This window comes from Bufo gargarizans, chromosome 1 (genome assembly GCF_014858855.1).
Source record: "Bufo gargarizans isolate SCDJY-AF-19 chromosome 1, ASM1485885v1, whole genome shotgun sequence".
NCBI classification, from domain to species: Eukaryota; Metazoa; Chordata; class Amphibia; order Anura; family Bufonidae; genus Bufo; species Bufo gargarizans.
In genome coordinates this window covers 121,909,910-121,936,421 of record NC_058080.1, presented here as the reverse complement: position 1 = coordinate 121,936,421, position 26,512 = coordinate 121,909,910, and the positions used below count along the sequence as shown (strand labels likewise).

The following is a 26,512-nucleotide window of genomic DNA, read 5'->3' as shown; positions in this document are numbered from 1 at the left end:
TGGGGGCAACATGACCCTTAGTAGTGCCATGCCCACCTTTACGTAGTGGGACACTACAAATTGATCCAGTGACCAGGTGCGCAGAAGAGGGGACCATCTAGTGCCCCCTCAAAAACAAAGGGTGATGTGCCCTGTGCCGTCGCACAGGTTACACCCCCCTAAGTCTGGCCCTGATGCCATGTATAGAAGTAGTAAATTAGCGCATCTTGCGACTGCCTGGTCTAAGTTTACACTAATGATTAGGCTACCCTCACATGGGTGCAGGTTTACAAACAGAAAATCTGCAAATATTTATGTGCAGATTTCAATGCATTTCAGCACCAGTCCTGCAACAAAAACCGCATTTGTTACTTGTGTTTTTTAGTACAGATGTTGGTCAATTTCCACACGGAAGAAAAAAGCAAGTGTACATGAGGTTTATCTAATCTCATACACTTTTTTGGTACCGTATTAGGGCTTGTTCATACGACCGTTGCCCCTCTGTGCTTATGTGTGTTGTGGACCCCAAATTGCGGTCCGCAATGCACAGGCACCGGCTGTGGGACTGCTGCATACGGAACACGACCTTGTCCATTCCGCAAAAAGGTAGAGCAAGTTGTATCTTTTTGCGGTGCGGTGGCGTAGAACGGAACCCACAGAAGCACTCCGTAGTGCTTCCGTAGGATTCCGTTCTGTGCTTCAGTTCCATACCGCACACGGCCGGAAAAAGCAAACCTAATCTGTGAAGTGTGCAGGTAGCCTTAAGCTCCATTTACACGTCTGCAATTCTGTTCCGCATTTTGCGGAACGGAATTGCAGACCCATTCATTTCTATGGGGCCACACGATGTGTGGCCCGACTCTGGAAATGTCGCAATTCCGTTCCTGAAAAAAATAAAACATGTCCTATTCTTGTCTGCAATTGCGGACAAGATTAGGCATTTTCTATTATAGTGCCGGCGATGTGCGGTCTGCAAAATGCGGAACACACATTGCCGGTGTCCGTGTTTTGTGGCTCCGCGGATCCATGGATCCGCAAAACACATACGGATGTGTGAATGGACCCTTAGACAGCATTAAGTAAATGTAGGCTATTGTGCTAGGAGTCTGATGGAAAAGTTGCAAATTATGCCAGTTAAGTGCAGAAAATCTCCTAGTAAATGACCCCCCCAGTGACCTTTAAGAATGCACCAAATTTATCAAACATGCACAAATTACAACAATACAAAAAGTGATGTCAAAAACTCCCCTCGTGATAAATTCCTCCTATAGATGTGATTCTTTTGTGTCCTACAGAGCAGTGACATCAGTTATGAATCTTCTGTAATCTGTCTCTGGACTTTGTCCGCACAGCGCCACCGTCTATTGTGATAAGGCGGACAATTCCCTGAAACTGTATTGTGTCATTAACACTGTCAGCAGTCACCTGTGTCACAAAGGGTTACACATTGTAGAAGCAGGCCATCTGTGAGGACTTCTGCTGAGCCAAACTGCAAGCCCATCCCTTTATGCAGAGCAAGCTGGAGCGCTCAGCTCTGATTCAGTGACTGGCAGCATAGTCAGTGGGGAAACATCCAGCTAAAGCCATGGTACCATACAGAACCTTCTCTGTCCTGCTCCTCACCCTCAACCTGGCCGCCCCCTGCCTAGCAAGCAACAGGCTTCTGCTGTTTCTGATTGATGGCTTTAGACCTGATTATATCAATGAGAAAGAACTGGAAGTCCTTCCTGGCTTTAAGAAGTTTGTACAGAGTGGGGTCAAGGTGGATTATATGACCCCAGACTTCCCCAGCCTCTCCTACCCTAACTACTACACTCTCATGACAGGTGAGTGCCGCCACTGTCTGTGTGCTCCATCTGGGAGGTTATCCTAGCGCTATCCGTACACATGATAATATATATTAGAAATAGGGCTCACGCTAGCATTCATGCAGCCCATAAGCGTTTCTGTCAAGCCTTCTGATATTTTTGTCTACAAGAATAGTGTAGTCTACAGAGCTAATATTATCTATAATGGAACCGATATCTATCTATCTATAGGGGTTGGTCATTATTCGTCACTATCCAAGAGTGTTAGGAATCCTAATTTAGGATAATGGGAGATTTTCTTTTAATTTCTAATCTGCAGTTTTGTAGAGAATAGGAGAAGCAGAGTTTATGATAAGGAGTAAGGGTACTTTCACACCTGCAGCAGAGGATGCCGGCAAAACGTATACAGATCCGTCTGACAAATGCATTGAAATGCTGCGGTATTATCTCCGTCCGGAAAAGGCAAAAAGACTGAACTGAAGACATCCTGATGCATCCTGAACGGATTGCTCTCCATTCAGAATGCATGGGGATAAAACTGATCAGTTCTTTAACGGTATTGAGCCCCTAGGATGGAACTCAATGCTGGAAAAGAATAACGCTAATATGAAAGTACCCTTATTCACATGGCACCCTTTCTGCCACAGATGTTAAGAAACTTTGTGGGACTTGTGGTTCGTTGTACAAAGTTCTGGTTCGGGTTATCTAAAAATTCAGTTATGGATTCTGCTACCACGGACCACAACCACAAGTTCGCTCAACACTACTCAGTGTGCATTCCGTTTCCGTATGTCCATTCCGCAAAAAGACAGAACATATCCTATTCTTGTCCATTTTGCAGATAAGGATAGGAATTGTTACAATGGATCCGCAAAAAAACTAATGCAATATGGATGTCACACGGCCACATCCGTATTTTTTGAGGATACGTGCTTTCTGGACCGGAAAATATATATGGTCGTGTGCATGTTCACACTTCAGTTTTTGGTCAGTTATATCCATCAGTTATTGTGAGCCAAAAGCATAGTCCGAGATCAGGTATAAGGGAAAGATCTGCACCTGTTCTTTGGTTTTGACCCACACCTGGCTTTAGCTGACATGTCAGTGATCGGTGATTGTGAGCAAAAACCAGGATTGGAGCCTCCACAGACATGAGGTATAAAGGAAAGATCTGCACCTGGTTTTGGTCACAATCGCCAACTGTGATGTGCCTGTGCCGCGAGACGGTCTGAAACAAATGCGGTCACTGGGAGCAGGCAGTTCCGAGAACAGCCGCCGGGGGCCTTCATCGGGCTGTTCTCGGAACTGCCGGCTCCCGGTGACCGCATTTGTTTCAGACCGGCTCCTGGCACAAGCACAGGTAAGGGCTTACCTGTGCATCGCCGGACTTGTGAGTCAAGATGGCAGCCCGCATGTGTTCGCTGGCGAACACTGCGAACTGGCCATCACTGATCGCCAATGGAAATCACTGACCAAAACACTAACGTGTGAATAAAGCATAACTAATGGAAATAACTGATGAAATTACTGAAGTGTGAACTCAGCCTTAGTAAATTTGCTGATGTTCCAGCCTCCAACATTCCCAAGTGCCAAAGATGCCTGTGTGACAAAGTACCGTATTATTGCACAGGCATTTAAAAAGTTTCAAAAACTATCGTAAATTTTTTTCGCAATTCTGCAAAAATCACAGCAAAAACACAACATGACTGCGACATTTGAATAGACCCTAATCAATGTTTTGTGACAAATGTTTCTTGTATTATTTTCCGCATTGGTTAAAAATCTCCATTGAGAGTTCTGAATACAAGGAACAGCTAGAAATAGCTGATCAGTAGCCCTGTGTATTATGTACTAGGTATGTATTTATGGTTGTGTATTTATAGTAAGGGTATGGCTAATTTTGCACTCAAGTATTTAGGGGCACATTTATTAAGACTGGCGTTTTAGACGCTGGTCTTAATAAAGCCCTATATCTGGCGGAGGATTCTCCGAAGTTATGAAGAGGCACCGGCCTCCATAATTTCGGTGCATCCAGGAACCAGTTGTAAATGTAAGACAGCGTCCAAACGGTCTTACATTTAGACCATTTTCTACGCCTAAAAGAGGGGTAGAAAATGATGAATGAGACGGGCCTACTGACCCGGCCCCTTCCCCGCCCCCACCTGTGCCTGAAATACGCCTAATTTAAGTGTATTTCAGATTAGTAAATGACCCCCTTAGCCCTCTTTCACACGACCGTATGGCTTTTTCAGTGTTTTGTGGTCCATTTTTTACAGATCCGTTGTTCCGTTTTTTGTTTCCGTTGTGTTTCCGTTTCTGTTCCGTTTTTCTGTATGGCATATACAGTATACAGTAATTACATAGAAAAAATTGGGCTGGGCATAACATTTTCAATAGATGGTTGCGCAAAAACAGAACGGATACGGAAGACATACGGATGCATTTCCGTATGTGTTCCTTTTTTTTTGCGGACACAATGACTTGAATGGAGCAACGGAACTTGATTTGCGGGCAATAATAGGACATGTTCTATCTTTCAACGGAACGGAAAAATGGAAACAGAATGCATACGGAGTAAATTTTTTTTTTTTGCGGAACCATTGAAATGAATGGTTCCGTATACGGAACGCAAAAAACTGCCCGCAAACGAAAAGAGGCCTTAGGCCCCATGCACACGGCCGTGTTTCACAGCCGTGTGCGGGCCGTGGAACCGCGGCCTGGATCCCTCCTGAGAGCAGGAGCGCACGGCGTCACTGGTTGCTATGACGCCGTGCGCTCCCTGCTGCCGGCACAGTACAGTAATACACTGGTATAGATCATACCAGTGTATTACTGGAACACGGCCGTGTGCATGGGGCCTTAGTCTGTGAAATACACTCTGTGTGACAACAGTATTTCCCGGACTGACCACTGCTCCTGTGACCCAAACTGACATTACAGTATATTGATTTATAGTGCTGTGTGTTCCTGCCTGACCATGGCTGTACTGAAATGTACTGACATAATGCTATCAGTACAATTCAGTACAACCGCAGTTGGGCAGGAATACACAGCATTATAAATTATGATAATGCTGTGAGTTTATATCACAGGAATAGCATTCAGTCCGGGAAATACTGCAGTCGCACAGAGCATATTTCATGGACTGAATACACTCATGTGAAACTAGCCTAAAACTGCCTTTTTTTTCTACGGCCTTTAATGTGTTTCTAAAGATGGTAAAAAAAATCTAATAAGGGTATATTCTCACATTGCAGAAATCGCATACATCAGAATAGAGTTTGCAGAAGTCATGCAGATGCTGTACACACAACCCTGTTCAGATGTATAGGACATGTTTTCATTTTTTCCTGACGTTAATCTGTCAAATAATGCCAACATACCCTAAATATCACAGGATAGTATAATCCACTAGAATGTCATTCAAGTAGTTGACAATTCATATCAAATAGATTGAACTCTGTCAAATTCCATTTTAAATCATTCTTGCCCATTGGTTGGTAGTAGCCCATTTGAGATTTTCCCTGCCAGCCAAAAACTGGACGGCACTGACCTATGAGGTGAGGGTATTTATAAAAACTGGTACTGTTGGTTGTCCATGGTAACAAATCAAGTTGTGGCTTCTATTTTCCAGTTAAGAGTCTGATTGGTTGCTGTTGACAGTTACCCCACCGTTACTTTGCAATAGTATTGATACAGCTCCGTCAGTGGAATAAATTCTGCCATTGACACACCTGATGTGTATGATAACAAGCATATATACTGTATATACTAATCCTAATCCCTGTACTCTCCCTGAGATTTGGCGTGATCAAACACTGGACATTTTTTTTTTTTTTTTTATAAGATGAAGGAGTAATGTAATTCTTCATTGTACAGGAAATCACAGGAATTCAGAGTCTGGGTGTTATGGAGGAGTAATCCTTGGGGAAGCTCAATGGTCTCTGACTTGTGACTCTCCAGATGTGAAAGTACAATTCATTTATTCAGAAGAGGTTGTCACCTGATCCATTCAAGGTTTATTTGTTGCAGGATGTCTGCACTCTACAAGGACGAACAAGTCATTCTCACAGCTTGGAAACCACAGGCGTATACAGATTGTGCTACTAAGTATGAGACATTGGCAGGAATTTATCAAGTCCTGTACTCCAGAATGTTTGCTTCAAGAAGCTGCAGTATAAGACTTAGGGCTCTTTCACACTTGCGTTGTCCGGATCCGGCATAGAGTTCCGTCGTCGGGGCTCTATGCCGGAAGAATCCTGATCAGTTTTATCCTAATGCATTCTGAATGGAGAGAAATCCGTTCAGGATGCAACAGGATGTCTTCAGTTCCGGAACGGAACGTTTTTTGGCCGGAGAAAATACCGCAGCATGTTGCGCTTTTTGCTCCGGCCAAAAATCCTGAAGACTTGCCGCAAGGCCGGATCCGGAATTAATGCCCATTGAAAGGCATTGATCCGGATCCGGACTTAAGCTAAACGTCGTTTCGGCGCATTGCCGGATCCGACGTTTAGCTTTTTCTGAATGGTTACCATGGCTGCCAGGACGCTAAAGTCCTGGCAGCCATGGTAAAGTGTAGTGGGGAGCGGGGGAGCAGTATACTTACCGTCCGTGCGGCTCCCGGGGCGCTTCAGAGTGACGTCAGGGCGCCCCAAGCGCATGGATGACGTGATCGCATGGGGCGCTTTGACGTCATTCTGGAGCCCCCCGGGAGCCACACGGACTGTAAGTATACTGCTCCCCCGCTCCCCACTACTACTGTGGCAACCAGGCCTTTAATAGCGTCCTGGCTGCCATAGCAACACTGAACGCATTTTGAAGACTGCTCCGTCTTCAAATGCTTTCAGTTTACTTGCGTTTTTCCGGATCCGGCGTGTAATTCCGGCAAATGGAGTACACGCCGGATCCAGACAACGCAAGTGTGAAAGAGGCCTTAGTAATCTTTTGGGGTTATTTGCACAAAAATGTTGCAAAATGTTAACATTTTTACACCACTCTAGTTTGGAAAAGTAGGTGGGGAAGTAGGCATGGCTAGACTGTCCAGCTGATTTAAGGCAAATTTTAAAAAGTTGCAAAAATTGTCGCACTCTTACTCCAGTAAAAGGGATGGGGTAGAAAGTGGTGTAATATCTCTAGACAGACGTGTTAAACATAAAGATGCACCAACAGGTTAAATCACTCTAAAAAGTAGACTTCACAATTGTCAATAATTCTCATCCTGGTAAAGAATGTTAAAATAAAACGAAAACTAACTTTATTGCGGATTCAATACTAAAATCTGTGACAAAACAGCCCACCTAAAGCGTCAAATGCAGGCTGGGGTGCAATAGTTAAGGTGGACATATCCCCATTTTCACCCAGGCAGCCCCCCTGACATGAGCATCGGAGCAGTTCATGCTCCGATGCTCCCTTTTGCCCTGCGCTAAATTGCGCAGGGCAAAGGCATTTTTATGAGTTCCGGTGACGTACCGGGGCTCTCCATGGGGCTGACAGAAACCCTGGTGACGCACTGATGGGCGGGATTTAGCGCTGCCCTTGCCAGTAAAACAGCTAGGGCAGCGCTAAAGCCCGCCCATCAGAGACGGGGACGTCACTAAACACACTGCCGGGGGGGAAGCTTCCCGCCGGCAGTGTGTTATGATAAACAAAAAAGCCTGTGCCCTGCGCCATCTAGCGCAGGGCAAGGGAGTGCATCGGAACATGAGATGCTCAGATGCTAGCCTCAGGGGGGCTGCCTGGGTGAAAATAAGGGTATGTCCGGGTTCAGCTCTGAACCCGGATAACCCCCTTTAATCAGACATACCTCTAATTAACTATTGCACCCTAGCCTTCATTTGATGCTTTAGGTGGGCTGTTTTGCCACAGATTTTAGTATTGAATATGAAACATAAAGATGCATCAAATAAATCAAATCATTTGATAATTTTGACACATATTACGGAAATGCAGCCTCCTGCAAAACTGACATTAAAAATGCCCATTGTGACAAATCTCCCCCATTGTGTTCACTGATTTCGGAGGAAATGTTGCCTCTTATGTGATAGAGAGCGGCACTGTTGTTTAATAACAGCACACGTACAGCTGCCTGGCCTCTACTATCTGAACTGAATTCCTTGAACAGCATTGTGTATTCTTGCCCAGTGACCCATGTTGACTCCTTAATGGACCCAATACAACCAGATTACAATTCTCTGCATCCCCCTAACACTAGCTCTAACGCAGTAGATTTGATGCAGGAGTATTTGTGTCTCATTACTCAGTTATGGAAATGTCTGCTGCATCTAAATATACTCGTAAGCCTCTAATTGTCTCATGATTGCAGAGTGGGAGAGACATTGCTTTTGGTTTGGGGCTACATGGTAACTTTGGCCTACCATACCATGTGGCCAAATTGCACAAATTCATGATGCTACATTGTATCTAGTAAAAGTGAATAGGGTTGGAGTTTTGACCCCCCCAAGTTGCCAAACCAGTCAGAGAAAAAGACTGCAGGGTTGAATTTCCCTTCTATTTCCCTTTCCATTGCTTTTTTTCCTAATTGGAAGCCTTTTTAGCAGGTCTGGTTATTGACAATCAGTAACACATGTCCTTCCATGAATTCCACCTGCTCAGAAATGTGTCATCTCCTCTTGCATATTCTTCTGTACATGAAACATAGTTGACTATGTACCTTCACTATCTCCCAAGTAAAAAGGCCAAAGGATATGGACACCTTTGTATAGATTTTCTTTCATTATTTGCTTCCTAAATGCAAAATTAAGCAAATTTATGGTTTTGCATTAATAATTTACTAGCAGGGGCTTAACTAGAAAAGGCTGCCGATGCAAAGTTGGGGCAAAAACCAGACACACTGACTTTCTGATTGTCTGGTTTGGCTAAGTTTATATCTGAAGCCTTGTTTATGTTGGGAAAAACTGCTTATTCACTCCCATATGCTTGCATTTAAACTTTATACAGGTCTATGACAGACTGAAATTGTAACATTACTTCTTTTTAGGCTGTGCTTCTCCACTCCATCCCTCTCTCTAGAAGGTTCTAGTCTAGCTAGAAACTGTATATAAGGAGAGCAGTCAGAGCCCCTAGTTGTCTGCAGATAGGGACCAGTGCTTAGTAGGAGGTACTCTGCCAGACTGCATGAGTGACTAGAAGAAGACGCTGAGACTGGGATGCTGAACACCGGGTTATCAGCCCATTGACCAGGAAGCCAGATGGCTGACTGAGACACAGACACTGGGCCACCGGCCTTTAGTCAGGGTACCAACCTATTGAGGGAGAGAGGGACAACTAGCTCAGGCCTTTCGTCACAATGAACCCTTCTTCTGCCCAGGAGGAGTCTGGAGAAGCCAGCTCAGCGTCTGTATTGTTTTGCACTTCAGTTCCTCCAGTAAAGAAGCACACTGTTTTACTGCATGTTGCTATTTGCTGTCTTCATTTATTTTTCACATTATACACTACTCTTATCCAGGGGTTACGACCACCCTGCCATCCGGCAGCTGTGGTCGTTCTTGTAGACCATAGGAAAAAGCTCCCATGGTCCCAGCCAAAAGAGAGGCCGGCGCCTTTTCCTATAGTGTGCAAGCATGGCCCTGCTGGTGGGTTTCAGGGTGTTCAAAACTTCTGGATCTCCTGCTGACGGCTTCACTCACTGCACATGTGCTGAATACTAAACAGGACAGCGCAGGCGCTGGATTTTACGTGTACAGAGGAGAACTAGGACATCAATCAACTGGACATGGGCGTGCCAACGGGTGAGCAGACGGAGCCTCTAGGTGCTGCAGCAACGCCCCAGTAGCACCTAGAGACTCATTAGCATATTATAAAAGTCTATATTTTGGGGGAACAGCAGGAGGCAGGGAGTTAAAAATTATACAGTTATGTTCTGCTGAAATTAACACATCGCTAATGTCAGCCAGATACATAACGATTTTTCTGATGACAGAAACCCTTTAAGTTTAAATAATTTATTTAAAAAATCCTGTCTCTAGATATTGCTTTTACATGCTTGTTATTTCACCCCCTGGTGTTCTTTTGATTCCTTCTCAGAACGTCATCATGGTTCTAGCACTGGTTGTCACACATGCTTAGTGGCTTAGTTGCACCTCCTGTGCTACTTGGTGAGTGGAGAGACTGATGCTACTGGTGCAGGCCATCCAATAAAAATCTGCATATCAGAAGAAGCTTTTTATAACCAGCATATATCTATATGAATATATCCCACACATAAGGTGGGAAATGGAATCAAAAGAACACCAGAATAACAAGCCTGTAGCAGCAATATCTAAGAACAGAAGCATATATTTGAGTAATTTCCATGAGTCTGAGCGCAGAGCCACTGGAGGACCTGCCCCATCATCTGTGCATTACCATAGGGGTCCATTACTTTCAGGCAGTGCAGTTTAATGCTCCTTTCTCCCTAAGTCGCTGCAGACGAAATGAGGAAAGCAGATCCAAAAGGCATCACATGCTCAACCCTGTTGAATAACATTATAATCATGATCCAGGCCTTCACGTGTTTTTTTCTATTAATCTGAACTACAGAGAGATATCTTCATTATTCAAATAAGGAAAAACTAATCCTGTTATTCTTGGCACTGGTTGTACATAAGGATGTTAGGCGTCAATGAAACAAATCCGGTTTTGCCACATTTTAAAATTTAGCATGAAATCATCCTCTTGGACACAGCAAAGTTGCATACGCCAGCCCTGTACAGGAGCTCAGATCTGTATTTTAGAGCTGTAAGGGCCTATTCACACAAGTGTTGTTCAGGTTGGTGTGCACATGGACTGAACAATGACCCTTTATAGTCAATGGGCCACATGTCTGATTTTCCAAATGGACCATTGGTAGTAAAAAGAAAATTGCACTACATTGGCTCTATTCTTGCACTAAACTTGTCCATTCAAGTAAATGGGTCCAGGGATATAAACAGACCACACACGGATGCCACCTGTGTGCAGTCCATTTTTCACTAGGGTGGCTAGGAGATGTATGTCAAAACAGATAAACTATTGATGTGATACAAACAGAAAAAATGGACAAACGTAATGCATCAGAGACAATACTGATTCCACACGGATAGAAAATTGTCAATTTTTAGCAGATGGAACATGGACTCGGAACCACTGCAGTTCTTCTGAACTAATTATATCTTGTGTATGGAGTACTATGGTGATTTAAGGTTAGAGGAATGTTAGGAATATGTGGAGTCATAATTTAATCTCTACCATCTGCTCAGGAAGGGGGTAGTTGAGCAGAGGAATTCAGGCTCCACAGGTGGCCCTGCTTCAAAACAGACCAAGTGTTTAACTTTCACACCCTACTCAGCCACACTGGCAACTCAACTTCTCTTGCAGGATGAATGCCAGTGGGGGGCTGAGTTGGTCAACAGAACAAAAGAACTACCTAAAAAATTGTGGAACCAGGAGTTCATAAGAAATTATGAACTCCCCGTACAGCACAGGAATAAAACGTTTACGTCTCTGCGACTCTGAGACCGAGACGGACATTCTCCTGGTCGTTATTTGCAGGTAGGATGCAAGGAAGGGGAGAACTCCTAGTAGGAACCAAATAACTGCACCATGTTTGGTCTCCGATTGTAGCTGAAACCCAGGTGGATCCGTTGGTCCCAAAACCATCTCCCTAGGACCTTTCGGTGAAGAGCTGTGATCCATAATGTGTTATTGGATTCGTTGCTGCCAGCAAAAGGGCAGGAGGAGTGGAATCCTCCCTGGGGAAGTGAGGGGCGTGACCAGGTTAAATGCCTGTGCAGGGCAGAGGCCATGGTCTTGCTCTGAAGGGGGTCACATTGTGCAATGTGTTTGGAGGGACTGTGAAAAACCTGCTGACATCACTGCCCCCATATGGCTATAGCATTCATCATCATAATCAAAGGATTACTCATCTACCTGGCAACTGACTCTTTTATCTGTTAACTCTGTTTGCACCATATCTTCTGTATTTGCACATCTGACCATTGTATATATTTGTGTGTACATAGTGTCGTGTCTAATGTGCCCTTAAGGCAATTTAATATATAAAAATAATCTTGTGCTGTTCCGTATCTAAATCACAAATTCCCACGTCCCATTATCTGACCGGGCTTATATCTAATGAGGAATTGGTCGCAATCTACCAGGCTGGCAGGGCTCTGTTCCACTGGGGCAGTGAAAGGACCCTCTCAGCTTGTTAGGGTTGTGAGCAAGTGTGGAGTCACGCCGAAGGTAGCGTGGACCACCCTCTCTCATTTCCCGTTCTTCCCTGTGCCTGTGCGGACAGGAGGTGTCTGTGTAAACTGTGCCAAGCCGACCTTACGTACTCCCAGGTAGGGCGTAACGTCAAGTCTTGGTAACCAGTGACGAAACTGTACCACGTGATCCCGACGTAGTGTAACGTCAAGGGGGGGCTGCAGTATCGTCACAAGGAACTCCGGTGAGTCCAGGTCTTGTGGCCATAATTAATAAAATATAGCCTTTTGAGGTGTGTATAGGGCGCCTTCTATGTTAACTGATTGGGTCTAGTCCTTATTTTTTGTTTCTATGACTTGTTTCAGTTCAGAAATGTATAGTTTCCTGCATGTGCCTTTTTTGGACGGGTTTACAAGGAAGGGACGTGTTAAGCCCCTGCAAAGGACTGCAAAACTTTACTGTATGCAAGTGGTATATACTTTGAGCTCTCTAACACCCTTGGTTTGTTTCCCTGTATATATGTATACAAGACATGTGGAGTTTGTCCAGTTGCCTTGCCTTTAAATTGTTACAAATCACATTAAAATAAAAGCAGCACTACCGGTCAGTGAACCCTGTGATGAGTTCCATGCTGTGGCAGTGCATGAAGTGTTAGGCTTTAGCCAATGTGCCCCAGCAAGTACTGTATTGAAGAATACTGCTTGTGGTTGTAGTTGAAACGTTGCACATGCTTTGGTAAAAAAAAAACTTCATTAACACAGATTCAAGACTTGGAGTGCTGCAGTATTCTTCAATACAGTACTTTAAATTGTTGCACACACACTTATGACATTATCTTGGCAGTTGTGTTCAGCGGTAGAAAGTATTGTTCTCCAGTGATAGACGCAACATTGTGACAGAGACTTGTGGCCCTGGGTGCCATGTTACTAGAGGCTGTCAACGTGTGGTCCTGCGTAGTCCTGTTATGATGTAGAGATGCAGAAGACACAGAATAAGTGCCTCAAGGAGTTATTTCTTGCCAGTGGGTAACTTGTGTGGAAATCTATGGTAGTTGTTCTAGAACTACATAGTGAGCAGGTTCAGCAGCCTGGGGAAAAGCGAGGCAGCACAGGTTCTGCAGCAAGCCTGGGAAGGGAGAGGACAGGAGTGGTGGTAAGGATAGTGTTAGTAGTCATCACAGTAGTAGACCTCACCTGGGGCCATGCAGTGAAGAGAGGGATGTAACCTTTCTTCCCCTCGGGGCACATCCTGTGTTGGAGGCCTTCTGCTTGGTGGTAGGTGTCCTTGGCATCAGTAGGTTTTGAGGTGAAAGGTGGGGCTCCCTTGTGGTACAGGCAAGGTTAGGTCATGCCAGGCAATAAAGAGGCCGATGTTTGGGTAAGAAGTCTACTGTACTTTGTTGAAGTATTTGAGGCAGATGACACACAGAGATGTGCAAAAATAAATTCAGACTTTCCAGCTGGCCATACAATTAGTACCTCTCTGAGGCTCTATTGTTAATCTGAGCAATCTTTCCAATTTGGTCAAGGGGGCAAAGTCTCTCTTACAATAAATACTCTACTCTCAACATGGCACTACATTGGCCAACGGCCGTGTGTAGTGTTTAACAGATGGACACTTCATCTCAGAGGTATGGCAGGATACTAAAAGCTTCTTCCCAACCAAATGCAGTCAACTCCACAGCCTACATTTAAGCGTAACCTACACTGACTCTTTATCCATGCATTGTCTCTTGAAATGGCCCTAAACCTTCTGTAAACTTCTCTGCATCCCTCTTTCAGATGTTTACCTGTGTTAGGATTGCTCCTAAAGCTGCTGTTGGCTTGTAGGGTTGAAGTATCCATGTCAGCTGATTTTCTTTGTACCACCAGCTTCACATATTTGCTGCTCACAACTCGGCTGCTGACTGCACACCACAAGATAGATACTCAACACAGCCCCAAGGGGTGGGACCAGCCTACACCCAAAAACTCTAAGGGGCTAGTAAATTAACCCTATACTCCTCATACACACCTCATGGGATACAAGAATGCAAGGAAGACAATTTAACCCATTTAGCAGTGAACAACCGGGCCACTACAGTTCCACAGCTGATTATTGAAATGATGGCACATATAACTCTGGTTTTAACATGGCATTTAGATAAATGACTAAAGCAGGGTTACAAAAGAAAAAAAGCTCTCTCTTCACTGAAAGTGTGTAACATTGAAGGGGGATATTTCTTTTCTTTTCAAACTCTGTTTATTAATTATCAGTAAAGAGCTCAATAACAACTGTAAGTAAATCAGTAAAGAGATACAGCAGGAAAAACACATAAATAAACTTAAGCAGTCATCATACATGTAATAAAACTAGTTCAGTGCGAGAACCCTAGAATCTAAATAACTGTGAATGACTGAAAATCAAACAATATCCAGACTAGTTGAAAGATCCACTAGCCATGTTTGAAAAAGAAGCCTGCTGAGCCATGAATAGTAACACAAATTAAATAAAAAGAACATGAACAGGAACAAACAAAGGGTGGTATGGGGAGGAAAGAGGAGAGGGGAAGGGGGGACATTTTCAAAAGAAGGAAATAAAAGAGTATAGAGCTCACAAGAGAGTCAAATGAGTAACATGTGCATTTCAGGTAGGGAAGAAAATAATTTGAAGCCTCTACAAGAGGCCCAAGGGAGCCATAGTTTATGAAACTTCCCCAGGTTCCCAATGTGCCAATTCTTCCAGCCTATATATCTGATCCACCCTTTGAACCCATGTATGGTATGGTATCACATTGATGCCAATGTATGGAGATGAGGAGATGGGCAGCTGCTATTAAATGTTTAGCCAAGGTCACTTTCTCTAGGGGAAGAGAAGGAGGAAAAAGAAGGGCCGACTGGCTTGCCTCAAATGAGAGCAATAATTTGCACATAGAGTTTGTGGCATAAAGGACCTTTTTCCAGAAGGGTTGACCAATCAGACAGGACCACCACATGTGAAAGTAATCACCACCTGGTGCTCCACATCTCCAACACATATCTGGATAAGATATCCATGCAGGACTTTCGTCTCCGCTCAAAAATCATGTTCTGAGCGGACACCGAACGGACCCCATTATAGTCTATGGGGTCTTTAGGCTCCGTTACGCTCAGATAGGTCTCAGTTATCTGCTAAATCTGTCCTTTCCTTTCTCCTGCTCCTCAATGGAGCCTGAGAACGGAAAGGAGAAACTGTGATGTGAACGAGGCCTAAGCTGTGCTGTCTTATTGACTGTCTGCTCCAAATTACAAGCTGTTAGTTTATTGTGCACGGAAAAACCACACTGACACTTTGCAGTATCAAAGCAGAACTTGTTTATTACCGGAAGTTAAGCAATTTTTATATCATCAGAGAGGGGGTTCCTCTACTGAGGCGCATGCCATTGTTTCATTGGCTAAAATACAAAAACAAGAAAAGAGATAACACTTGGCATCTGCGCATTGTGCATTATTTTACAAACTTTGGTATGTTAACAGAAAACATCTAGGTGCCAGCACCATATTGTAATGGTTTCACAATAATATCAAGACATCCTCAAAATGGTTTTACAGTAATATCATAACATCCTCAACAGTCCCCTCTTTTGAATCCATTTCAACTGGCCGGACGCTGTCCCAAATCTAAGTAGGTTCTACAATCTGTCCCATTGTACCTATTGGTTGTTTCACCACTTTGGAGATAACTAGAGTTGAGCGAACACCTGGATGTTCGGGTTCGAGAAGTTCGGCCGAACATCCCGGAAATGTTCGGGTTCGGGATCCGAACCCGATCCGAACTTCGTCCCGAACCCGAACCCCATTGAAGTCAATGGGGACCCGAACTTTTCGGCACTAAAAAGGCTGTAAAACAGCCCAGGAAACAGCTAGAGGGCTGCAAAAGGCAGCAACATGTAGGTAAATCCCCTGCAAACAAATGTGGATAGGGAAATGAATAAAAATAAAAATTAAATAAATAAAAATTAACCAAAATCAATTGGAGAGAGGTCCCATAGCAGAGAATCTGGCTTCACGTCACCCACCACTGTAAGAGTCCATTTTCATAAATTTAGGCCCAGCACCCAGGCAGAGGAGAGAGGTCCCGTAACAGAGAATCTGGCTTCATGTCAGCAGAGAATTAGTCTGCATGTCATAGCAGAGAATGAGGCTTCACGTCAGCCACCACTGCAACAGTCCATTGGCATATATTTAGGCCCAGCACCCAGGCAGAGGAGGGAGGTCCCGTAACAGAGAATCTGGCTTCATGTCAGCAGAGAATCAGTCTGCATGTCATAGCAGAGAATGAGGCTTCACGTCAGCCACCACTGCAACAGTCCATTGGCATATATTTAGGCCCAGCACCCAGGCAGAGGAGGGAGGTCCCGTAACAGAGAATCTGGCTTCATGTCAGCAGAGAATCAGTCTGCATGTCATAGCAGAGAATGAGGCTTCACGTCAGCCACCACTGCAACAGTCCATTGGCATATATTTAGGCCCAGCACACACACAGGCAGAGGAGAGAGGTCCCGTAACAGAGAATCTGTCTTCATGTCAGCAGAGAATTAGTCTGCATGTCATAGCAGAGAATGAGGCTTCACGTCAGCCACCACTGCAACAGTCCATTGGCATATATTTAGGCCCAGCACACACACAGGCAGAGGAGAGAGGTCCCGTAACAGAGAATCTGGCTTCATGTCAGCAGAGAATCAGTCTGCATGTCATAGCAGAGAATGAGGCTTCACGTCAGCCACCACTGCAACAGTCCATTGGCATATATTTAGGCCCAGCACCCAGGCAGAGGAGGGAGGTCCCGTAACAGAGAATCTGTCTTCATGTCAGCAGAGAATCAGTCTGCATGTCATAGCAGAGAATGAGGCTTCACGTCAGCCACCACTGCAACAGTCCATTGGCATATATTTAGGCCCAGCACACACACAGGCAGAGGAGAGAGGTCCCGTAACAGAGAATCTGTCTTCATGTCAGCAGAGAATTAGTCTGCATGTCATAGCAGAGAATGAGGCTTCACGTCAGCCACCACTGCAACAGTCCATTGGCATATATTTAGGCCCAGCACCCAGGCAGAGGAGGGAGGTCCCGTAACAGAGAATCTGTCTTCATGTCAGCAGAGAATCAGTCTGCATGTCATAGCAGAGAATGAGGCTTCACGTCAGCCACCACTGCAACAGTCCATTGGCATATATTTAGGCCCAGCACACACACAGGCAGAGGAGAGAGGTCCCGTAACAGAGAATCTGGCTTCATGTCAGCAGAGAATCAGTCTGCATGTCATAGCAGAGAATGAGGCTTCACGTCAGCCACCACTGCAACAGTCCATTGGCATATATTTAGGCCCAGCACCCAGGCAGAGGAGGGAGGTCTCGTAACAGAGAATCTGTCTTCATGTCAGCAGAGAATTAGTCTGCATGTCATAGCAGAGAATGAGGCTTCACGTCAGCCACCACTGCAACAGTCCATTGGCATATATTTAGGCCCAGCACACAGGCAGAGGAGAGAGGTCCCGTAACAGACAATCTGGCTTCATGTCAGCAGAGAATCATTCTGCATGTCATAGCAGAGAATCAGGCTTCACGTCACCCAACATTGGAACAGTCCATTGGCATATATTTAGGCCCCGGCACCCAGACACAGGAGAGGTTCATTCAACTTTGGGTAGCCTCGCAATATAATGGTAAAATGAAAATAAAAATAGGATTGAATGAGGAAGTGCCCTGGAGTCCAATAATATATGGTTAAGGGGAGGTAGTTAATGTCTAATCTGGACAAGGGACGGACAGATCCTGTGGGATCCATGCCTGGTTCATTTTTATGAACGTCAGCTTGTCCACATTGGCTGTAGACAGGCGGCTGCGTTTGTCTGTAATGACGCCCCCTGCCGTGCTGAATACACGTTCAGACAAAACGCTGGCCGCCGGGCAGGCCAGCACCTCCAAGGCATAAAAGGCTAGCTCTGGCCACGTGGACAATTTAGAGACCCAGAAGTTGAATGGGGCCGAACCATCAGTCAGTACGTGGAGGGGTGTGCACACGTACTGTTCCACCATGTTAGTGAAATGTTGCCTCCTGCTAACACGTTGCGTATCAGGTGGTGGTGCAGTTAGCTGTGGCGTGTTGACAAAAGTTTTCCACATCTCTGCCATGCTAACCCTGCCCTCAAAGGAGCTGGCATTGACACAGCTGCCTTGGCGACCTCTTGCTCCTCCTCTGCCTTGGCCTTGGGCTTCCACTTGTTCCCCTGTGACATTTGGGAATGCTCTCAGTAGCGCGTCTACCAACGTGCGCTTGTACTCGCGCATCTTCCTATCACGCTCCAGTGCAGGAAGTAAGGTGGGCACATTGTCTTTGTAGCGTGGATCCAGCAGGGTGGCAACCCAGTAGTCCGCACAGGTTAAAATGTGGGCAACTCTGCTGTCGTTGCGCAGGCACTGCAGCATGTAGTCGCTCATGTGTGCCAGGCTGCCCAGGGGTAAGGACAAGCTGTCCTCTGTGGGAGGCGTATCGTCATCGTCCTGCCTTTCCCCCCAGCCACGCACCAGTGATGGACCCGAGCTGCGTTGGGTGCCACCCCGCTGTGACCATGCTTCATCCTCATCCTCCTCCACCTCCTCCTCATCCTCGTCCTCCTCGTCCTCCAGTAGTGGGCCCTGTCTGGCCACATTTGTACCTGGCCTCTGCTGTTGCCAAAAACCTCCCTCTGAGTCACTTCGAAGAGACTGGCCTGAAAGTGCTAAAAATGACCCCTCTTCCTCCTCCTCCTCCTCCTCCTGGGCCACCTCCTCTTGCATCATCGCCCTAAGTGTTTTCTCAAGGAGACATAGAAGTGGTATTGTAACGCTGATAACGGCGTCATCGCCACTGGCCATGTTGGTGGAGTACTCGAAACAGCGCAACAGGGCACACAGGTCTCGCATGGAGGCCCAGTCATTGGTGGTGAAGTGGTGCTGTTCTGTAGTGCGACTGACCCGTGCGTGCTGCAGCTGAAACTCCACTATGGCCTGCTGCTGCTCGCACAGTCTGTCCAGCATGTGCAAGGTGGAGTTCCACCTGGTGGGCACGTCGCATATGAGGCGGTGAGCGGGAAGGCCGAAGTTACGCTGTAGCGCAGACAGGCGAGCAGCAGCAGGATGTGAACGCCGGAAGCGCGAACAGACGGCCCGCACTTTATGCAGCAGCTCTGACATGTCGGGGTAGTTGTGAATGAACTTCTGCACCACCAAATTCAGCACATGCGCCAAGCAAGGGATGTGCGTCAAATTGGCTAGTCCCAGAGCTGCAACGAGATTTCGCCCATTATCGCACACCACCAGGCCGGGCTTGAGGCTCACCGGCAGCAACCACTCGTCGGTCTGTTGTTCTATACCCCGCCACAACTCCTGTGCGGTGTGGGGCCTGTCCCCCAAACATATGAGTTTCAGAATGGCCTGCTGACGTTTACCCCGGGCTGTGCTGAAGTTGGTGGTGAAGGTGTGTGGCTGACTGGATGAGCAGGTGGAAGAAGAGGAGGAGGAAGCCGAGAAGGAGGAGGTGGCAACAGGAGGCAAAGAATGTTGCCCTGCGATCCTTGGCGGCGGAAGGACGTGCGCCAAACAGCTCTCCGCCTGGGGCCCAGCTGCCACTACATTTACCCAGTGTGCAGTTAGGGAGATATAGCGTCCCTGGCCGTGCTTACTGGTCCACGTATCTGTGGTTAGGTGGACCTTGCCACAGATGGCGTTGCGCAGTGCACACTTGATTTTATCGGATACTTGGTTGTGCAGGGAAGGCACGGCTCTCTTGGAGAAGTAGTGGCGGCTGGGAACAACATACTGTGGGACAGCAAGCGACATGAGCTGTTTGAAGCTGTCTGTGTCCACCAGCCTAAATGACAGCATTTCATAGGCCAGTAGTTTAGAAATGCTGGCATTCAGGGCCAGGGATCGAGGGTGGCTAGGTGGGAATTTACGCTTTCTCTCAAATGTTTGTGAGATGGAGAGCTGAACGCTGCCGTGTGACATGGTTGAGACGCTTGGTGACGGAGGTGGTGGTGGTGGTGTTGGTGGTACATCCCCTGTTTGCTGGGCGGCAGGTGCCAACGTTCCTCCAGAGGCGGAGGAAGAGGCCGAGGCGGCAGCAGCAGAAGAGGCCGAGGCGGCAGCAGCAGAAGAGGTAGCAGGGGGAGCCTGAGTGACTTCCTTGGTTTTAAGGTGTTTACTCCACTGCAGTTCATGCTTTGCATGCAGGTGCCTGGTCATGCAGGTTGTGCTCAGGTTCAGAACGTTAATGCCTCGCTTAAGGCTCTGATGGCACAGCGTGCAAACCACTCGGGTCTTGTCGTCAGCACATTGTTTGAAGAAGTGCCATGCCAGGGAACTCCTTGAAGCTGCCTTTGGGGTGCTCGGTCCCAGATGGTGGCGGGCAGTAGCAGGCGGAGTCTCTTGGCGGCGGGTGTTCTGCTTTTGCCCACTGCTCCCTCTTTTGCTACGCTGTTGGCTCGGTCTCACCACTGCCTCTTCCTCCGAACTGTGAAAGTCAGTGGCACGACCTTCATTCCATGTGGGGTCTAGGACCTCATCATCCCCTGCATCGTCTTCCACCCAGTCTTGATCCCTGACCTCCTGTTCAGTCTGCACACTGCAGAAAGACGCAGCAGTTGGCACCTGTGTTTCGTCATCATCAGAGACATGCTGAGGTGGTATTCCCATGTCCTCATCATCAGGAAACATAAGTGGTTGTGCGTCAGTGCATTCTATATCTTTCACCGCTGGGGAAGGGCTAGGTGGATGCCCTTGGGAAACCCTGCCAGCGGAGTCTTCAAACAGCATAAGAGACTGCTGCATAACTTGAGGCTGAGACAGTTTCCCTGGTATGCATGGGGGTGATGTGACAGACTGATGGGGTTGGTTTTCAGGCGCCATCTGTGCGCTTTCTGCAGAAGACTGGGTGGGAGATAATGTGAACGTGCTGGATCCACTGTCGGCCACCCAATTGACTAATGCCTGTACCTGCTCAGGCCTTACCATCCTTAGAACGGCATTGGGCCCCACCATATATCGCTGTAAATTCTGGCGGCTACTGGGACCTGAGGTAGTTGGTACACTAGGACGTGTGGATGTGGCAGAACGGCCACGTCCTCTCCCAGCACCAGAGGGTCCACTAACACCACCACGACCATGTCCACGTCCGCGTCCCTTACTAGATGTTTTTCTCATTGTTATGGTTCACCACAACAACAAAAATATTATTTGGCCCAATGTATTGTATTCAAATTCAGCGGGATATAAATTTGAGGCCTAGTATTTAGGCGCTGGGTGACCGGTATGGATTTACTAACAGAATTAGACTTGGAAATGCACAGTAGCGTGTGTGTGAAGTTATTCTGAATGACCCTATGTGCACCTTGAATATTATATACCCTTTTAGGGATAGATTTCAAATAGCTCTGATACAGCAGAAACCACTAAATTATGAAATTGCTAAATTGGGAATTGTATTTCAACCCAGAACAAAAAATGTGCTTTGACGGACACTAAATAACTTTCCCAGCCACAACAGGACAGCGGTAACGAGAGATTTAGCAGGATATAAATTTGAGGCCTAGTATTTAGGCGCTGGGTGACAGGTATGGGTTTAGTGACAGAATTAGACTTGGAAATACACAGTAGCGGGTGTGTGTGAAGTTATTCTGAATGACCCAATGTGCACCTTGAATATTATATACCCTTTTAGGGATAGATTTCAAATAGCTCTGATATAGCAGAAACCACTAAATTATGAAATTGCTAAATTGGGAATTGTATTTCAACCCAGAACAAAAAATGTGCTTTGACGGACACTAAATAACTTTCCCAGCCACAACAGGACAGCGGTAACGAGAGATTTAGCAGGATATAAATTTGAGGCCTAGTATTTAGGCGCTGGGTGACAGGTATGGGTTTAGTGACAGAATTAGACTTGGAAATACACAGTAGCGGGTGTGTGTGAAGTTATTCTGAATGACCCAATGTGCACCTTGAATATTATATACCCTTTTAGGGATAGATTTCAAATAGCTCTGATATAGCAGAAACCACTAAATTATGAAATTGCTAAATTGGGAATTGTATTTCAACCCAGAAGAAAAAATGTGCTTTGACGGACACTAAATAACTTTCCCAGCCACAACAGGACAGCGGTAACGAGAGATTTAGCAGGATATAAATTTGAGGCCTAGTATTTAGGCGCTGGGTGACAGGTATGGGTTTAGTGACAGAATTAGACTTGGAAATACACAGTAGCGGGTGTGTGTGAAGTTATTCTGAATGACCCAATGTGCACCTTGAATATTATATACCCTTTTAGGGATAGATTTCAAATAGCTCTGATATAGCAGAAACCACTAAATTATGAAATTGCTAAATTGGGAATTGTATTTCAACCCAGAAGAAAAAATGTGCTTTGACGGACACTAAATAACTTTCCCAGCCACAACAGGACAGCGGTAACGAGAGATTTAGCAGGATATAAATTTGAGGCCTAGTATTTAGGCGCTGGGTGACAGGTATGGGTTTAGTGACAGAATTAGACTTGGAAATACACAGTAGCGGGTGTGTGTGAAGTTATTCTGAATGACCCAATGTGCACCTTGAATATTATATACCCTTTTAGGGATAGATTTCAAATAGCTCTGATATAGCAGAAACCACTAAATTATGAAATTGCTAAATTGGGAATTGTATTTCAACCCAGAACAAAAAATGTGCTTTGACGGACACTAAATAACTTTCCCAGCCACAACAGGACAGCGGTAACGAGAGATTTAGCAGGATATAAATTTGAGGCCTAGTATTTAGGCGCTGGGTGACAGGTATGGGTTTAGTGACAGAATTAGACTTGGAAATACACAGTAGCGGGTGTGTGTGAAGTTATTCTGAATGACCCAATGTGCACCTTGAATATTATATACCCTTTTAGGGATAGATTTCAAATAGCTCTGATATAGCAGAAACCACTAAATTATGAAATTGCTAAATTGGGAATTGTATTTCAACCCAGAACAAAAAATGTGCTTTGACGGACACTAAATAACTTTCCCAGCCACAACAGGACAGCGGTAACGAGAGATTTAGCAGGATATAAATTTGAGGCCTAGTATTTAGGCGCTGGGTGACAGGTATGGGTTTAGTGACAGAATTAGACTTGGAAATACACAGTAGCGGGTGTGTGTGAAGTTATTCTGAATGACCCAATGTGCACCTTGAATATTATATACCCTTTTAGGGATAGATTTCAAATAGCTCTGATATAGCAGAAACCACTAAATTATGAAATTGCTAAATTGGGAATTGTATTTCAACCCAGAACAAAAAATGTGCTTTGACGGACACTAAATAACTTTCCCAGCCACAACAGGACAGCGGTAACGAGAGATTTAGCAGGATATAAATTTGAGGCCTAGTATTTAGGCGCTGGGTGACAGGTATGGGTTTAGTGACAGAATTAGACTTGGAAATACACAGTAGCAGGTGTGTGTGAAGTTATTCTGAATGACCCAATGTGCACCTTGAATATTATATACCCTTTTAGGGATAGATTTCAAATAGTTCTGATATAGCAGAAACCACTAAATTATGAAATTGCTAAATTGGGAATTGTATTTCAACCCAGAACAAAAAATGTGCTTTGACGGACACTAAATAACTTTCCCAGCCACAACAGGACAGCGGTAACGAGAGATTTAGCGGGATATAAATTTGAGGCCTAGTATTTAGGCGCTGGGTGACCGGTATGGATTTAGTGACAGAATTAGACTGGGATATGGCCAAAAAATAACCACACTATTGCTGGTTAAATGCACTTGGTGACGGGCGCAGCTTGCCCCTGATGTAGTATATGGCCAAAAAATGAACAGACTATTGCTGGTTAAATGCACTTGGTGTCACAGCTTGACCAACCACACTACTGAGGGTTAAATGCACTTGGTGACGGGCGCAGCTTGCCCCTGATGTAGTATATGGCCAAAAAATAAACAGACTATTGCTGGTTAAATGCACTTGGTGTGACAGCTTCACCCTGATGTAGGCTTTAGCCAAAAAACAACCACACCATTGAGGGTTAAATGCACTTGGTGACGGGCGCAGCTTGCCCCTGATTTAGTATATGGCCAAAAAATGAACAGACTATTGCTGGTTAAATGCACTTGGTGTGACAGCTTCACCCTGATGTAGGCTTTAGCCAAAAAACAACCACACCATTGAGGGTTAAATGCACTTGGTGACAGGCGCAGCTTGCCCCTGATTTAGTATATGGCCAAAAAATGAACAGACTATTGCTGGTTAAATGCACTTGGTGTGACAGCTTCACCCTGATGTAGGCTTTAGCCAAAAAACAACCACACCATTGAGGGTTAAATGCACTTGGTGACAGGCGCAGCTTGCCCCTGATTTAGTATATGGCCAAAAAATGAACAGACTGTTGCTGGTTAAATGCACTTGGTGTGACAGCTTCACCCTGATGTAGGCTTTAGCCAAAAAACAACCACACCATTGAGGGTTAAATGCACTTGGTCGCAGCTTGGATGCACTTGGTCGCAGCACCGCACAAGACACAAAATGGCCGCCGATCACCCCAGAAAAAAGTGACTGACAAACGGTCTGGGCAGCCTAAAAACAGTGAGTGAGCATTTGAATTTCAGCAGCTCAATGATGCACAGCTGCAGATCGATCGATTAATCAAGTGAAGTCCTTTGGAGGAGTTAATCTGCCTAATCTCGCCCTACTGTCGCATCCGCAACCTCTCCCTACGCTAATCAGAGCAGAGTGACGGGCGGCGCTATGTGACTCCAGCTTAAATAGAGGCTGGGTCACATGGTGCTCTGGCCAATCACAGCCATGCCAATAGTAGGCATGGCTGTGACGGCCTCTTGGGGCAAGTAGTATGACGCTTGTTGATTGGCTGCTTTGCAGCCTTTCAAAAAGCGCCAAGAAAGCGTCACAAAAGCGCCAAGAAAGCGACGAACACCGAACCCGAACCCAGACTTTTACGAAAATGTCCGGGTTCGGGTCCGTGTCACGGACACCCCAAAATTCGGTACGAACCCGAACTATACAGTTCGAGTTCGCTCATCCCTAGAGATAACCTATCCCTATTGGATAGGCTCCCTCGTAATGGACTTATACAATGGGAAGTCAGATTCTCACCTATCCCTAACACAGAATATATGGGGACGATGTTGAGTGGTGGATGCTTAGTTGGATTTCAGTCTTCAACGTCTCTATTATTGTGAACATAAAAAAATATTAAAAGTACATCAAGAAAAACGCGGCCAGCACTGCTACATGTGTATACCGTCCAAGACAACCCTCCAACGCACAGAGCAAATGGCGAAGATAGGTGGAGCTCTGCTAAACATAGTCAACAAGTGGAAACCAGTGGTATAAGAAAAAAGGTAGCGGCACTCACCATTAAATCTTTTAGCAGCTTTATTGAAGATAAAAGCGGGAGTCGGATGCAGGCACTGCACAAAAGGTCAGGCTACAGCCGTTTTGCGCTCTCTGCGCTTTGTCATGCCTTCAATGAAGCGGTGGGGGTGTGAAGATATATCTGCACGCCTTCAACTCCGGTCACATGACCACAAACAGGTGAACGGCAAGTGGAACAATTAGAAAAGGTGACTTACATCATCTAATACACACACATATACAGGGAGTGCAGAATTATTAGGCAAGTTGTATTTTTGAGGATTAATTTTATTATTGAACAACAACCATGTTCTCAATGAACCCAAAAAACTCATTAATATCAAAGCTGAATATTTTTGGAAGTAGTTTTTAGTTTGTTTTTAGTTTTAGCTATTTTAGGGGGATATCTGTGTGTACAGGTGACTATTACCAGGGCCGTCTTTACCAATGGGCAAAAGGGGCAGCTGCCCTGGGCCCAGTTGCTCCTGGGGGGCCCAAGGCAGCTGCCTCTTGAGCCCTGCTAGCTACTGCCCCGGGTGTCAGGCTGTCGGCTACACAGGCATCATGATCGTACTGTGTTAATGATCTTAATTCTAGGACCTTAATGAGTTTTGATCTAGGACCTTAATGACATCATTACCATGTGACCAGTAACCTAGCAATTACTGGTCACATGGCTATGAGGTCATCACAGGTCCTGTGGAGTGTTGCAGAAGTTAACTGTGGAGCTTTTTTGTGTAAAGATTACATCAGAAAAAGGTGACAGGGGCTGTTATGTTAATATACTGTAAACTACTGTATAGTGGGGTGCTGTATACTGTGTGGTGGGCTGTATACTGTGTGGTGGGCTGTATATTGTGTGGTGGGCTATATATTGTGTAATGGGCTGTATATTGTGTGGTGGGCTGTATACTGGGGGGGGGGGTGGCCTGTATACTGTGTGGGGGCCTGTATACTGTGTGGTGGGCTGTATACTGTGTGGTGGGCTGTATACTGTGGGGGCCTGTATAGTGGGGGGGAGTGCTATACTGCTGTACTGTATAGTGTGGGGGGCTGTATACTGTGGGTGCGGTATAGTGTGGAGTGCTATACTGCTGTACTGTATAGTGTGGGG

At 45.7% G+C, this 26,512-nt stretch overlaps 1 protein-coding gene across 1 annotated transcript in view; it reads left to right on the top strand.

The window, feature by feature from the left end:
- The first annotated feature begins 1,473 nt into the window (after positions 1-1,473).
- ENPP6 (ectonucleotide pyrophosphatase/phosphodiesterase 6) overlaps positions 1,474-26,512 on the top strand; it is an 84,119-nt gene continuing 59,080 nt past the window's right edge. Inside the window, exon 1 of the mRNA XM_044297442.1 lies at positions 1,474-1,805. Within this exon, the coding sequence (XP_044153377.1) occupies positions 1,565-1,805 (241 nt within the window). The 5' untranslated portion in view covers positions 1,474-1,564. The remainder of the gene's footprint in view (positions 1,806-26,512) is intronic.